Source organism: Arachis stenosperma, chromosome 8 (genome assembly GCF_014773155.1).
Source record: "Arachis stenosperma cultivar V10309 chromosome 8, arast.V10309.gnm1.PFL2, whole genome shotgun sequence".
Classification (NCBI taxonomy): Eukaryota; Viridiplantae; Streptophyta; class Magnoliopsida; order Fabales; family Fabaceae; genus Arachis; species Arachis stenosperma.
In genome coordinates, this window is record NC_080384.1 from 20,436,860 (window position 1) to 20,450,898 (window position 14,039).

At 35.7% G+C, this 14,039-nt stretch overlaps 2 protein-coding genes across 3 annotated transcripts; one reads left to right on the top strand and one right to left on the bottom strand.

Moving 5' to 3' along the window:
- Positions 1 to 7,585: 7,585 nt before the first annotated feature.
- On the bottom strand, positions 7,586 to 9,679 carry LOC130945554 (uncharacterized). The gene is made up of 3 exons (XM_057874263.1): positions 9,091 to 9,679; positions 8,402 to 8,549; positions 7,586 to 8,303 (listed from the first exon to the last, which is right to left on the bottom strand). The coding sequence occupies exons 1-3, from the start codon at positions 9,677 to 9,679 to the stop codon at positions 7,586 to 7,588; spliced, it is 1,455 nt and encodes a 484-aa protein (XP_057730246.1).
- A 1,825-nt stretch (positions 9,680 to 11,504) lies between these two features.
- LOC130944622 (zinc transporter 4, chloroplastic-like) lies at positions 11,505 to 13,630 on the top strand. Of its 2 annotated transcripts, none has more exons than XM_057873025.1 (5): positions 11,505 to 11,765; positions 11,874 to 11,925; positions 12,046 to 12,503; positions 12,576 to 12,866; positions 12,953 to 13,630. In XM_057873025.1, exons 3-5 carry the CDS (start codon positions 12,120 to 12,122, stop codon positions 13,406 to 13,408), a joined length of 1,131 nt encoding a protein of 376 aa, XP_057729008.1. In that variant the 5' UTR covers positions 11,505 to 11,765; positions 11,874 to 11,925; positions 12,046 to 12,119; the 3' UTR covers positions 13,409 to 13,630. The 2 variants fall into 2 exon arrangements, with proteins under 2 accessions (XP_057729008.1, XP_057729007.1); XM_057873024.1 differs by having other exon boundaries at positions 11,507 to 11,765; positions 12,091 to 12,503.
- The last annotated feature ends 409 nt before the right edge of the window (positions 13,631 to 14,039 follow it).

Genomic DNA, 14,039 nt, shown 5'->3' on the forward strand with positions numbered 1-14,039 from the left:
AATGCTAAAGGTTCTCTGTTTATTTATCATGATTTTAAATTATGTTTTTTATAATCAATTAAGTTGTAATTACTATGAATGATTCCAAAAAATAAAAAGACAAAAAAAAGAGTAAGATAGACAGATTTGAAAAAAAGATAGATTTAAGTTTAGGATTTTTTTGTTTTTCATTTTGTTTTTAGAATGGAAGAAGAAATGAAGGAGGCATAATAGAAAGTTGAAGCTTGAAAATAATTGGTGGTAGAGTTAATTTTGAAATTTAATGTGTTAATGAAGTTAATAAAAATTTAATGATTGGATATTTTTGTTGAACATAATTTTCGGGTATAAAGTTCATTTAGTTCTTTTGTGGTCAATTTTGCCAGCGTTTAAATCTTTCATGGTCAGAAATAGTTATTTACTCTTTTTTGTTATTGTTCTTTTTCTTCTTTTGTGGACAGTCTTATCTATAATGGCCAAATTCTTTATAGTGATGACAGATAACCTTACTTTGATCCCTTTTGAAGTCCTTTGAAAAAAAATCATTTTTTCTTTCCACTTTATCTCATCATTCTCCTAAGCCTTCTAGCGAAGAAGACGAGCTCATCATCAAAGAGATTATCTTCTGATTCTTCATCTTTGGAGGAGATATTGGATTTTAACGCACGATCTTTATTCTTTGGTTCATGAAGAGTTATTTTGTAAGCTAGCATATTTTCTCTTTTCGTCGTAGGAAATTTTTTTTAGATTGTTCCTTTCAGCAATTGCTATGCTCTTGGTTTTCCATTTTTTTATGAGACTTCTTAGAATTTTTTTCACGAGCTCTTTTCAGTGTGTTTCTTCACGAGAGCATCAAGATTGTTAATGATTATGAAGAATCTTTCAAACATTTCGTCCATATTTTTACATTCTTTCATCAGAAATATTTCGTACTCTTTTATAAGCATGCCAATACAAGTTTTTTAAACTTGTTTGGTACCTTTATGAGTGAACAATAGCTTGTCTCGTATCTCCTTTGGGGTTTTATACCTTGAAACTTTTCTAAATTTTTTAAAACTAATTGCACAATGTATCATGTTGATAGCTTTGTCTTTTAACTCTACTTTCTTCTTGTATTCATCATTCCATTTATTATCCTTTTTTAGAACAATATTTTCCTTCGTATTGACATTGGTAGGAATGTCTGGTCTATTGAGAATAATCTTCTAGACATTACAATCGATAGATTTTATGATGATCCTCATCCTTTCTTTTTAATAGGCATATTTAGTGTCATTGAAGTATGGTGGCTTATTGTTGGATTATTCTCCTATTAGAGCGTATGCAACAATATTAATTGGCATAGATCGTTAACTCCAAATTGTTAAGTTAGTCCCTTGAGTCGAAAATCTTATGTCAATTGAAAATTTTTAAGTAAGTTGAGAAGGGAGGATTAAATCAAGAAACTATTTTTGAAAGTTAATAAAATTGATTGTGCATAAATCATGAAATAAGAGATTATTTTGCTTTTTGCTTATCTCAAAGTAAAAGAATAGAAAATGATAGTACAGAGATGAGAGTTAGAGAATAAGTGACAACGCGATATATCTTGGTTCGACTATAAAGTGTAATGTGGCCAATATTCAGTTTCCATTATAAACAATAGTGGAATTTTTACTATAATAAAAAAAATTACAAACACCAATTCAAAAGATTCATATTTTTGTAACTCATCTGAATTAACCCAATCTTAATAATTTCTAAGTACTAACTCAACTTAGATAATTTATAGTTATTTTTTTAAATTTATAATTAAATTTTTTTTGTTAAATATGGCTTATTTCGGTGTACCTATGTATTTTTAGAGACGATAACAATGGTTGTCATTGTTAAATATGTCTTATTTTTTTAATTTATAATTAAAAAAATCCTTAAAGAAGCCATACTTGTTGTCTGTATATTTTTGTGTATTCTTATAAATTGTTTGTATATCTATATAGTATTTTCTAGATAATGATATAGATTAAAAGTGTGTTTTTTAAAAAACTTGAGTGGAGTTTGCTGGGTTAAGCGGATTTGTCAATTTTTATAGAGTTCGTCGGAGAGTGTAGCAAACTTACTTAAATTAAAAAAAAGCATATTTTAAAAATAAAAGTCCAAAAATTATATTCGAAAAAATATGAATTTTTTTATTTTATTATTGAAAAAATCCCACAAAAGCTGTGCGTATATTATCTGAATTAGCTCAAATTAGTTATCTTATTCCGTGGACAAATCATGATATATAAAGCTTGTTGATCTCTTCTTCAATGTAAGAAAAATTTTCTTTTTGATCCAAGTAGCCCTTGCACAAATCAATGTTATAACCGTTAGTATTGGAAAGGGAATCATTCCTTTTTTATTCTTTGATCACAAGTGCAACAGCTTCTTATTCTAGAATGACATGATCTTTGGAGTATATAGCTCAATCATGCAATTTTTAATTTTTATATAGATCAAAGGGGTGTGCTTTACCGGGTTATGGGAACCGGGGGGTGAACAAGGATGTGGTGTCAGGTGTTGAAGAAATCGGACCGTGCGACAAAGGTTCTGCAAAACCGAGGGTCCGATTTGGTGCAACGAAAACGGATGGTCCGTTTTGTTGCATGGTGGCCACGCGTCAAGCAATTGTATTTTCCCAAACGGTGCCCCACAGACCAAAATGACGGATGCATTAAGGAGTCTTACCCACCATCCGAGTTATTTCATTCAGCATTCATTTTCAACCTCAAAACTTCATAGTTGTGCTTCTTTTCTCTGCTGCTGGTGGGTTTGCATAGTGAAGAAGATAAGAAAATGCAAAAAAAAAATAAATTTAAAGATGTTGATCGCTCTGAACTTCATATAATGCATTATCTTAATCATTCTGATTATGTAAGTTTAGTGTGTTATTTTTAATTTTTATTATTATAATTATTATTGTTGAAACTTAGTTGTTGTTATTATTATTGTTAAGATCTGAACTTAGAATTAGGCATAGAATGGTTAGGACTATTTTTAATATTTTTCGTTAAATTTTTCACGATTTCTGGATAAAAATAATTATTGTTAGTGTGTTAGTTATTATTATTGTTAGTGTATTAATGGTATAAACATTGTTGGACTATGTTGCAGTTTAAAAGAAAAACGCAATAGTTTTTTTTAATTTTTTAAATATTTTTTATTATAATTATTATAATGTTGGAAGAAGGGAAAATATGAAAATATGTAGAAAATAAATTAAAAAATGTTAACCGAATTGTTATTAATTTTTGGATAGAAAGTTTTTTTTTTAAAAAATTTTATAAATATTTAATTATTTATAATTATTAGAACATTAAATATTATTGTGGCCTTGCACACAGGAATAAATAAATAAAAACCGAATGGTTATTATTAATTTTTAAAAGTGTGTTACTTTATTCGTAGTTAATTGTAATTATGATTCTTAGAAAGTTAATTATTATTGTTATTAGAAAATAAATTTAAGAAGAAAATGATAGAAATTATTAATATTTTTTGAAATTTAGAAATTATGTATGTAATTTTACCTAACTTATAGTTATAGTTAATAAATAATTGATATTACAAATAATAGTAATGTTAAGATTTGATTAGGAAATTCTTTTCCATATCGCAAATAAATAAACAAATAACATCTCAAGTTTACTAATTTTCTTAAGATTTGATTAGGAATGTATATATATGTATGTATTATGAATCTATTTATATCTATTCATTAGTTAATGTTATTAATAATGAGTTGACTGAAGCACTAATTATTTGTTTTAGTCGAATTAAGTTAAAAAATTTATGACACAGGTTTCAAGTAATATTTGTTATTGAGTTAGTTGTGCAGATTTTATTAATGAGTGGCTGTAACTTAAAAAATCTTGTCCTCTAGCAGTAAGTAATATAATAATAGTAGTTAATGAGTTGACTAATAATTTATTATGTTTCTTGCAGAAATTAAGAATGTTGACCTGTGATCATCCAGTTCTGCCGGATCGGTACAACGATCGAGTGGAGGAGCATTTACGAGTTACTGAATTTTATCATGCATCTCAAATTGGTGTCGTACAAAATAAAAAAGCACTCGTGAATGCTCTAATCGAACGCTGACACCCTGATACACATACGTTTCACCTTCCAATTGGTGAATGTGCCGTAAGTCTTGAAGATGTTGCTCTAATTTTTGGTCTTCCGACGGATGGTCTTCCAGTTACTGGGATGACAATGAGTAGTTTCCCAGCGTTGGAGGCGGAGTGTTTGCATCAGTTTGGAGTTGCACCGCGTAAGTCAGACTGTAGAGGATGCTGCATAAAACTAACTTGGCTGCGGGATCTAAAAGAAAACATTCAGCTAACTGATGAAATAAGTATACAGAGGTATGTGAAGTGTCACATTATGTTGCTGATCGGGACGATCTTGTTTGGGGATAAATCTGGAGCAGGTGTGCACTGGAAGTATCTACCCTTGCTTCGTGATTTTGCCGGTATTGGACAGTATAGTTGGGGATCAGCATGCCTAGCACACCTCTACAGGGCATTATGCAGGGCATTTCGTTATAACTGTAAGGAAATGGATGGTCCAATAACACTTCTGCTCGGTTGGGCTTGGATCCGAATGCCATACCTATCACCACTTCCTAGGGAACCCCACAATTTTTCACTAGCCAACAGGTAATATTACGTTACAATCTACCTGTAACTTTATATTTAAAATCCAGTTTAGCTAATTGAATATATGATATTAGGTGGCGTAATTGGGAGCGTGGTGACAGACGATATAGATATCTTAATCTAGCTCACTTTAGGAAGGCCTTTGATGACCTCCAGGAAGGCCAGGTGTGTTTTAATTAAAGAATTCTTAGTTTCGGTTTTGGTGTCCTGAGACATAATTATGAAGCTCTCTTGCATTGTTGTTGTTATTGATATTCTGGGTTGTAATCAGTAGTTTCTTTTTTCTTTATTCCCAGTTTGTGTGGGTTGCATATGCTGTGAATCGCGTGGATCCGAACATCATTCCTGTTGAAATCTATATGCAGTCGGTTGTATGGACCGCTATTGTTCCATTGGTGTCATTTGAATGTATCGAGTGGCATGCTACCGATAGGTTTAGGCGACAGTTCGGTTTTGTACAGGGAGTACCTCCTAAAGAGCGGAGTCTGGACAAGGCCCATGGAGAAGTCCTGACTGGTCCTAAGAATCTTAACTGGGCCACAACACCGAGTCATTCAAGTTGGGTTATGTATTGGACAAACAGGTATAACTACGTTCTTTCTGAGCTTCCCATGAATTCACCGCATCCATTGGAAACTTACATGTTGTGGTACCGGTCAAAATATGGGGACCGGTTGAACTTGTCGAATCTTGTGGGTCAAGACAGTGATGAGGATCATAAGGACATGGATGAGGGTAATGAGGGTATGGATGAGGATAATGAGGGCATGGATGATGACAATGAGGAACTGGATCCACAGTTGCCGCAAACATCTATTCTGATTCCACTTCCACAAGAACAACCTCAGTTCTCAAGCCAGTACGTACCTCAGACACAGTTCACCCCGTCATTTCCAATGCATCAACAATATTGGGGTATGTCATAGTTTAATCCCGGAGAAGGAGGTTCTTTTAGCCAATTGCTTAGGTTCATGGCTGCAGATGCCGGACAATCACAGTATGGCAATCAAGCTGAGTTCCTGGCGGGTAGATATTCATTGGATGCGAGGCTCCCTTGCCATACCTCATCGGTCGCTTTTGGAGGGTTTGTATCTGTTGACTCTAGTAGAAGTGAAGGTGGACGCGGAGTACTTAATAGTCAAAATCCTAACCGTGTCTCCATGGGACCTGTTCAAGAAGATGCTAACACACCCGAGCAAGACACGAATGCGTACATAGTAGATGAACCGGATGAGGACGACGATGATGAGGAGGATGAAATAGAGGAGTTCGATGAGGATGAGGAATCCCGCAATGATGGTATTATGTTTTGTCTTGTGCTTTATATGTTTGATTAGCAATGAGAATTTGTCTTATTAAACGGTAGATTTGTGTAGTTTTGTTAAATGAAATGTTGTATCCGTATTGGTTTGACTACCTAGTGTCACAAAATTTAATTGTTTTTATTATTGTGTATACAGGTCAGGCACACACTCCGGATGACAAAGGCAAAGGTTACAATCTGAGGATTGATCCACCACGTCGCAGTGCTAATCGATACACTCCATCTGTGTTCAAAAAAGTCGCAAAGAGATGCAAGAACTTCGTCAATGATGTCAAGTGGGCAATGAGAAAGTAGTTCTGATGTAATACTCTTATTTTTGTCTTAAAAATTTGGACTATGATTAGGGTACTTTGCATGTGTTGGACATTATGTATTAATGACTTGGACTACTGTATTCATAATGATGTGGACTATGGTATGTTTAAAGATTTTATGTATCAATAATGTGAAATATGGTATCAATAATTTGTACTATGGTATGTTTAGAGATTTTATGTATCAATAATTGATGTCATATTATGAAATGGTTCACATGGAGGTTCTTTCATATGAGAATTGATGTCATATTATACAATGTTACATATATCATACATTGTTAACTCAAATAAATAGCTCCTGACAAAAGGAATAATGTGACATATATAATATCATCTCAGAATAAGAATCTACTGGCGATCTCTGTCAGCATTTGCCCCACCTGACTGACGGCATCTGCTGCGGCTGTGTCCCTCAGCTCCGCATAGCGTACATCGCCTGAGTCGACGTAACATTTGCGTGTCCATCTCATTCAAGAAACGCGTCATTTTGGGGCGACCTTTCGTGACGCGTCTCAGGAACGGATTCGGGATAAACCGAGGTCCGTTGTAAGCAGGCCATGTGGTGGGGTTACCAAGTGGCCTAAACCTTGCTCGGTACACCAGACGAACTTGGTCCATCTTATACAAATCATGAACATACACTTGCCAATCCAGTCTCTGGTTGGCACAACATGCAAACACATGTCGACAGGGGATCCGGTCAACCTGAAACTCACCATAGTCACATCGAAGGCCACGTAGGTCCACTGCAAACTCTAGTCCACTTGGCATCTCACGCACCTCAAAGACCTCATTCTGCCGGTCAAAGCAACTAACCTGAATTTTTCCTGATGCAAGTTGGTTTGCATGCAACTTCGAGGTCACGACATCAGAAAACACATGGCCAGCATTAATCCGGGCTTCCGCCTCCGCTCTTTTTCGTGTAAACAACTTGTTAAGCCTGTAGAATGTGGCCTTTACAAGGGCAGTCACGGGGAGATTGCGTGCACCCTTCAATACTGAATTGATGCATTCCACTAGATTTGTCGTCATATGACCCCATCGATATCCACCGTCAAAAGCCAACGCATACTGTTCTCGGGGGATTCGGTTTAACCAGTCAGTGTAGGTCTCGCCCTGTTCTCGTAAACGCTGGTAATGCACCTCGTACTCCCGCATCGTCCTCGAATATCCTGAAGGATCAAAAGAAAAATTTGAAACAAAAGAGGTCAACACACTTATTGAAGGGAACTCTGTTACAAAATTAATTAGCTATAGTGAGCGGTGCCTATGTTGATGACCAGTTTCTACAAGTACGGCGCCTTGAATTTTCTCAGAAAGTTCGACTCTATATGCTTGATGCAAAACATATGAAAAGCTCTAGGAGGTGACCAAGCCCCGTTACTCCTTTCCACATCTGCATTTATGGATTCGTGACGGTCGGATATCAGTTCCACACCATCCCGAGTGACAACATGCTGACGAAGGTTACTTAGAAAAAAGTGCCACGCATCTGAAGTCTCTCCCTCCACAATCGCAAACGCAATTGGGACGATATTGTTGTTGCCATCCTGTGACACTGCCACTAGTAGACAACCCTTGTACTTTCCGTACAAGTGAGTCTCATCCACCTGGACAACTGGCTTACAATGTCTGAATGCTCTAATGCAGGGGTAATAACTCCAAAAGACACGATACAACACTCGAATATCAGTCACTAAGTCATCGCCTTGATATGCAGGCATAGTCTCAAAATGAACAACAGCTGACGGCTCCTTGTGACACATGGCCTCAAACCAAATAGGCAACGCTTCGTACGATGCTTTCCAGCCTCCAAATATTTTTTTCACTGCCTTTTGCTTAGCGAACCATGCTTTCCGATAACTAACAGTGTAGTTGAATTTCGATTGCACCTCTACTATAACCGATTTTACCTTTAAGGCGGGGTCAGCCTCAACCAACGGCTTAATTGCTTCTGCAATTGTGGTCGAATCCAGCTTCGAATGATCCTGAGAAATTGTTGCTCTGTACATGTGTGACTGCCATTATACTCCTTATAACCCAACAGTACTTCCGGCTGATGCTAACCCGGATAAGCCAATCACACCCCCCATACTGTGTACTTCGCATAAAATGTCAACGGCTCAGATTCATACACCCGGTAGTCTACGCTTCTTCGAATAGTATACTCTTTTATCGCTTTAATAACAGCTTCCCTAGAACTGAATTCCATCCCAACGGCGAATTCACCATCTGCGACAAAAGGAATTTCTGCCACCAGGACAACCATACAACCAATTTTAAAAAACACAAATATTTAAACATTCGAAAATTAAGGTAAAACATTTTTTACTGCATCAATTATTATAAAAACCTCCAAAATAATTATATTTAACTAATTTAGTAAATAAATACTAATTTATATTCAACTAACTGGCTAACACATACTAAATTTAATTTAACTAATTTGCTAGTTTACCATTCTATACTAATAAATACTAATTTATAATATAATTTACAAATTTACTAATAAATATTAATAAATACCAATTTATATTTACTTAATTTACAAAAATTACTCATAAGTACTAACGGATATTTAATTAACTTCATAACGAATAAATTTTAATTTATACTCAACTAATACAATAACTCCCAAATAAATTTCCTATCTTAAAGTTAAAACACAAACAGGTAAACAAAAATAAATACTTATCGATATTTTCACACCTTACTACGCTACTTGGTCCAACTATCAAGATATATTAATAAATAATTTCAATCCTTCTTATGAGTTCGGAGAATTACGTACCTGCACTGATATAATCCGGAAACTCCGGAACATGCATGGCTTCCAAATCCAAAACTCGCATGAATGATAGCTCCTCAAACGGCACATCATTTGCCAGTGCAGTTGCCACGTCAGACACATCCGGAGCTATAGCTCCCTCACCTGCAACCCCATCTCCATATGGACCAACAAATTCGTAGTTGCTTTCGAACTCTTCTTCACTGTCACTATTGTAATTTTCCCGTAAAATATTCTGGTCGGCCTCAGATTGCTCAAACTCAACATACAACTCGATGAACAAGAGTTGACTCCGATTTTCAATATACATGGAAAACATATCTTGCATGCTCGCTTCGTCCGTTACATATTTCGTTTGAAACTGGACGAATCCACCAAACACTTGTATAGGATATCTATACAGAATACAAGATATTCTTATTGCCCTCTGAGAATTAATCTGTTCACAGATCACACCTTTGAGCTCTTCAAATGAGATTGTGAAAGGAATCACAACATCTAACAGATTTTCACAAACAAATCTGACTCCTTCAGATGTTTGTAACAAAATCTGACCAAAATAATACACCTTCAATAATACTCTGTCACTCATTTCTCTCAATCACATTAACAAACTCATAAACTTTGGTTTTGGATTTCTAACTATCATGCGAAACTAGTCAAGAAGACAGGAACTAAAAACCAGAGTAAAGAGCCGTTGAAGAAGGAGAAGAAGAGGATGTGAGTTGTTGTTAGGCTCAGATCCAGTTTCACCAACTTTTATTTAAAGCTCGAACCAAATCGGACCATGCGATTACGTTTAGTGAATTCAAAAAATTAATAAAAAAATCATATCGGACCCTCCGATTTCATAAGCCAACACAAAAAAAAAAGTATTCACCTCTATCAAGTCAGACGGTACGATTTACATCATCTGGATTTACAACAGCTCTTCATCCACAAATCGGACCTACCGATTTGCTTTGTAAAAAATGAAACTCAAACAACTCGCACGGTCCGAATTGTTGGACCTGACAGTAATAAAAAAGATGCCCCACATCTTTGTATTACACTTCCATGACTCCATATCCAAATAACACACACGCAAAGCCTCCATATCAAAAAAATTGAACCGTCAATCTTGTGTTGTTTTGCTTAAATCATAAATTGTTAATTTTGATTCTTTGATTTGTTTTTATTAATATCTACGATGTTCATAAAAATAATAAATTAAAAAATAATAAATATCAATTATGTTTGTCATACCAGAGTTAAAGATCTAAATCTTGATTCAACAAATTACATAACACTGACTTTAGCTAAAATAATATTTACTAAAAAAACATTTTTTCTTGATGCAAGAACCACGCTTACTCTTCAAATCAAATCAAAATTAAATTTCATAGAGTAAAATTGAAATGAGAAAAATGATTAAAAATTACATAAAAAATATTGAGTAATGATGTATTAAAATAAAATATGTCATATTATACTTTTATATTTTAATTAATTTTTTTATATTATACGATATTATTTTTGTTTTAAGACAATTTATCTTAATATAAATATAGTGTAATATTTGTTAAATTTAATTTTTAAAAATAATATTTTATTATTTGATATATAAAATTTATAAATTTATATATACTAATTTTATTTAGATAAAATTTAATCTAATTTATTTTAAATCACTTTTGAATTAAGTTAAAATAAATCCAACATCTTTTTAAATTTGGGCCTAATTAAACTCGGCCTAGCCCAGCCATGGACATTCGTATTAGCAATGAAAAATGCAAGAAAACACAAAAGCGTCATGTTCAATTGGAAAAACTAAAATTGAAAATAAATAGAAATGTTAGAAAGTAAAACATGTTAGACGTTTCCTATTATTATTTATCACAACACTTCATAAGTGAATTCTATTTTATATTTCTTTTTTATTTTTTAAATTAAATTATATAATTAATTAATAAGAATTATATTTTTATACATATGTTTATAATATTTAATGTATAAATAATACTAGAATAATAACTTTTTTTATTAAAATATTTGACAATAAAAAATGCTACGTGTTTTTTTAAAATTTAATTTTTAATTAATTTTTTAAAAAATTTATTATTTTTTAATTAATTTAAATATTTACTTTTATATATTAGTTATTTATTTTTTATTTTTTTATATTAAATAAAAAACAATATTTAAAAGAGATCTAATTCTAATGGTGCTATCTACAATTTGACAATAATAAATTGCGAGGCTGGTTGTGCGGTGGATGTAATGAAAAGAATTTAGTAATTCGTAAATTGAATATTTAAATAGGTGCAGCGTGTTGGTGTTTCCAGATATAAAAGTAAGAGAGAGAGAGAGAGAGAGAGAGAGAGAGAGAGAGAGAGAGAGGAGAGGAGATGTGATGAAAGAATGTCGACACTATCGCGCTCATTTCCTTGCAAACAGTCAGCAGCCGAAGGAACCCCCTCCTACTCTCTCCCCTCTCAACACCCTCACTATGACGACACCCTCTCTCTTACCCAATTCTCTTCCCTTCTTCATGTTCCTCCTTCTCCCTTTCATCTTCATCTCATTATTAATATTTCAGATTCCTCGGCATCCAACTATTCTACTATAACCCCCCCAACCCATACGCACTCTCCCAAATATCCCTCTAGTGCTATCATCATCCCATGTTTCTGATTGAGGTTTCTTCCCTTCTCCCTTTCGTTCCTTTTTCCCTTTTTTTTTTCTCTTTATTCTCCACTTTCTCTAGATGAATAATGATCATTCTTTTTCAATTGTTTTATTCACAGGATATCTGGCCACCACTCCAGCAATTCCTATCGAATACTCGTCTTCATTCAGGTACGTGACTAACCGCGCTCCACCAATCTACAATTTGATAATTACAAATAGGGTGCTTCGTAGATCCGAAGGAATCTTTTCTAATATTGCACAAATTCACACTAGTTAATTTTTGTAAAGGGAGTTTCTAAATTCTTCCACACCGGTGCTTTTGTTTCCCCAAAGCATCGATTTTCCAGCAACTGCCGGAATTCATGGCGGCCTCCACATGCGGCGACCGGGATGCCGAGCTCTGCCGTGATGACTCGGCCGCCTTCGTTCTCAAGTTCGTGGCCATCGCTTCCATCCTCCTCGCCGGAATGGCTGGGATCGCCATTCCGCTCATCGGAAAACACCGCAGATTCCTCCGAACAGACGGAAACCTATTCGTCGCCGCGAAGGCCTTTGCGGCGGGTGTCATACTCGCCACCGGGTTCGTCCATATGCTATCAGACGCTACTGATGCGCTGAACAACCCGTGCTTACCAACGTCACCGTGGCACAAGTTTCCGTTCACCGGGTTCTTCGCAATGATGGCGGCTCTCTTTACGCTGCTGCTTGATTTCGTGGGGACTCAGTACTACGAGCGGAAGCAAGGGGTGAACCGTGCGGTGGAGGAGCAGGCGCGAGTTGGAACTTCGGAATCCGGCGTAGAAGACGGGATCGTGGAGGCGAACCGTGCGGTGGAGGAGCAGGCGCGAGTTGGAACTTCGGAATCCGGCGTAGAAGACGGGATCGTGGAGGCGAAGGATTGGAGTGGGAAGGTTTTTGGAGAAGAAGAGAAGGGTGGAATGCACATCGTGGGAATGCACGCGCACGCTGCTCACCATAGACATAACCACCCCCATGGCCAGGACGCTTGCCATGGCATTGGTGGCGGCGTCAGGCCCCACGACCACGGCCATGTCCACGGCACGCATGAGGAGGAGGATAGTGACGTCCGCCACGTGGTTGTTTCTCAGGTAGCTTTTTTAGTAACAAAATAGAACAAAAATGAAATGCTTTTAACACTTGATGATCATGATTGTGACTTGTGATTATATTGCAGGTGCTGGAGCTTGGGATAGTGTCGCACTCAGTGATAATTGGGTTGTCTCTGGGGGTTTCACAGAGCCCATGCACCATAAGGCCCTTAATTGCAGCATTGTCTTTTCATCAATTCTTTGAAGGGTTTGCACTAGGAGGGTGCATCTCCCAGGCACAATTCAAGACCTCATCCGCAACAATAATGGCTTGTTTCTTTGCACTAACCACACCCACCGGTGTTGGGATCGGAACCGCAATCGCGTCGGTGTATAACCCTCACAGTGCGGGTGCACTGGTCACTGAGGGCATACTGGACTCTTTGTCAGCAGGGATTTTGGTGTACATGGCGTTAGTGGACTTGATAGCGGCAGATTTTCTTAGCAAAAGAATGAGTTGTAATTTTAGGCTGCAGATAGTATCTTACTGTATGCTTTTTCTTGGGGCTGGATTGATGTCTTCGCTCGCAATCTGGGCTTGACAATGATTCAATCTGATCCTTCTTCCGTTATACCTGTAAACTAGTAGTACGTCGATCAATAACTCGTATCACACCACTTTTTTGTTTTCCTTTCTGTGTTACTTTGGTTTCTCTTTACCTTCTCTGCCTTTACGTACAAACTGAAAAACGTGTAACCACTGTAACACGGAAACTAAAGATAAATACTGTAGTCCGGCTGTTGGACTGAAGAATTCACAAATCTGTGCATTAGTGTTTTGAGTTCTATCTATTCTATATAAAACGGAATATTTTCTTATTCGTTTAGCCAAGTAGGCAGGCAGGCAGCAATGTGTTATTAAATGTTTTAGATGTTAGTTTAGTGTTTTCCTAAGTTAGTGATATATTGTAAATTTATAATTTGATTTTATTTTAGTATATATTCTTGAATGTCTGGTAATTACGTAAGACTTTAAACGTGTAGCTAGCGATGAAAATGGGTCGGAGGGTGTGTTAGGAGCTTGCAGTGTGGGCCTGTGTTTGATTTTGTCATAAAATACTTTCAGACTGATTTTAAAATCTAATTTTATTAATAGGTCACAAATTAGTCTAAACAGATTTCATGCCTAAATCTATTAAAATATATATAATAATTTTGCTAGATAATTAACAG

What these genes read in the sequence shown, in the direction of transcription:
- LOC130945554 (XM_057874263.1), bottom strand. Translation starts at nt 9,679, where the DNA reads ATGAGTGACAGAGTATTATTGAAGGTGTATTATTTTGGTCAGATTTTG. An exon ending in TCCGGATTATATCAGTGCAG is followed by an intron (nt 8,550 to 9,090) that starts GTACGTAATTCT and finishes TCCTGGTGGCAG; the next exon opens with AAATTCCTTTTGTCGCAGAT. An exon ending in CCGTTGACATTTTATGCGAA is followed by an intron (nt 8,304 to 8,401) that starts GTACACAGTATG and finishes ACACATGTACAG; the next exon opens with AGCAACAATTTCTCAGGATC.
- LOC130944622 (XM_057873024.1), top strand. An exon ending in ACTACGAGCGGAAGCAAGGG is followed by an intron (nt 12,504 to 12,575) that starts GTGAACCGTGCG and finishes GGGATCGTGGAG; the next exon opens with GCGAACCGTGCGGTGGAGGA. An exon ending in GCCACGTGGTTGTTTCTCAG is followed by an intron (nt 12,867 to 12,952) that starts GTAGCTTTTTTA and finishes ATTATATTGCAG; the next exon opens with GTGCTGGAGCTTGGGATAGT.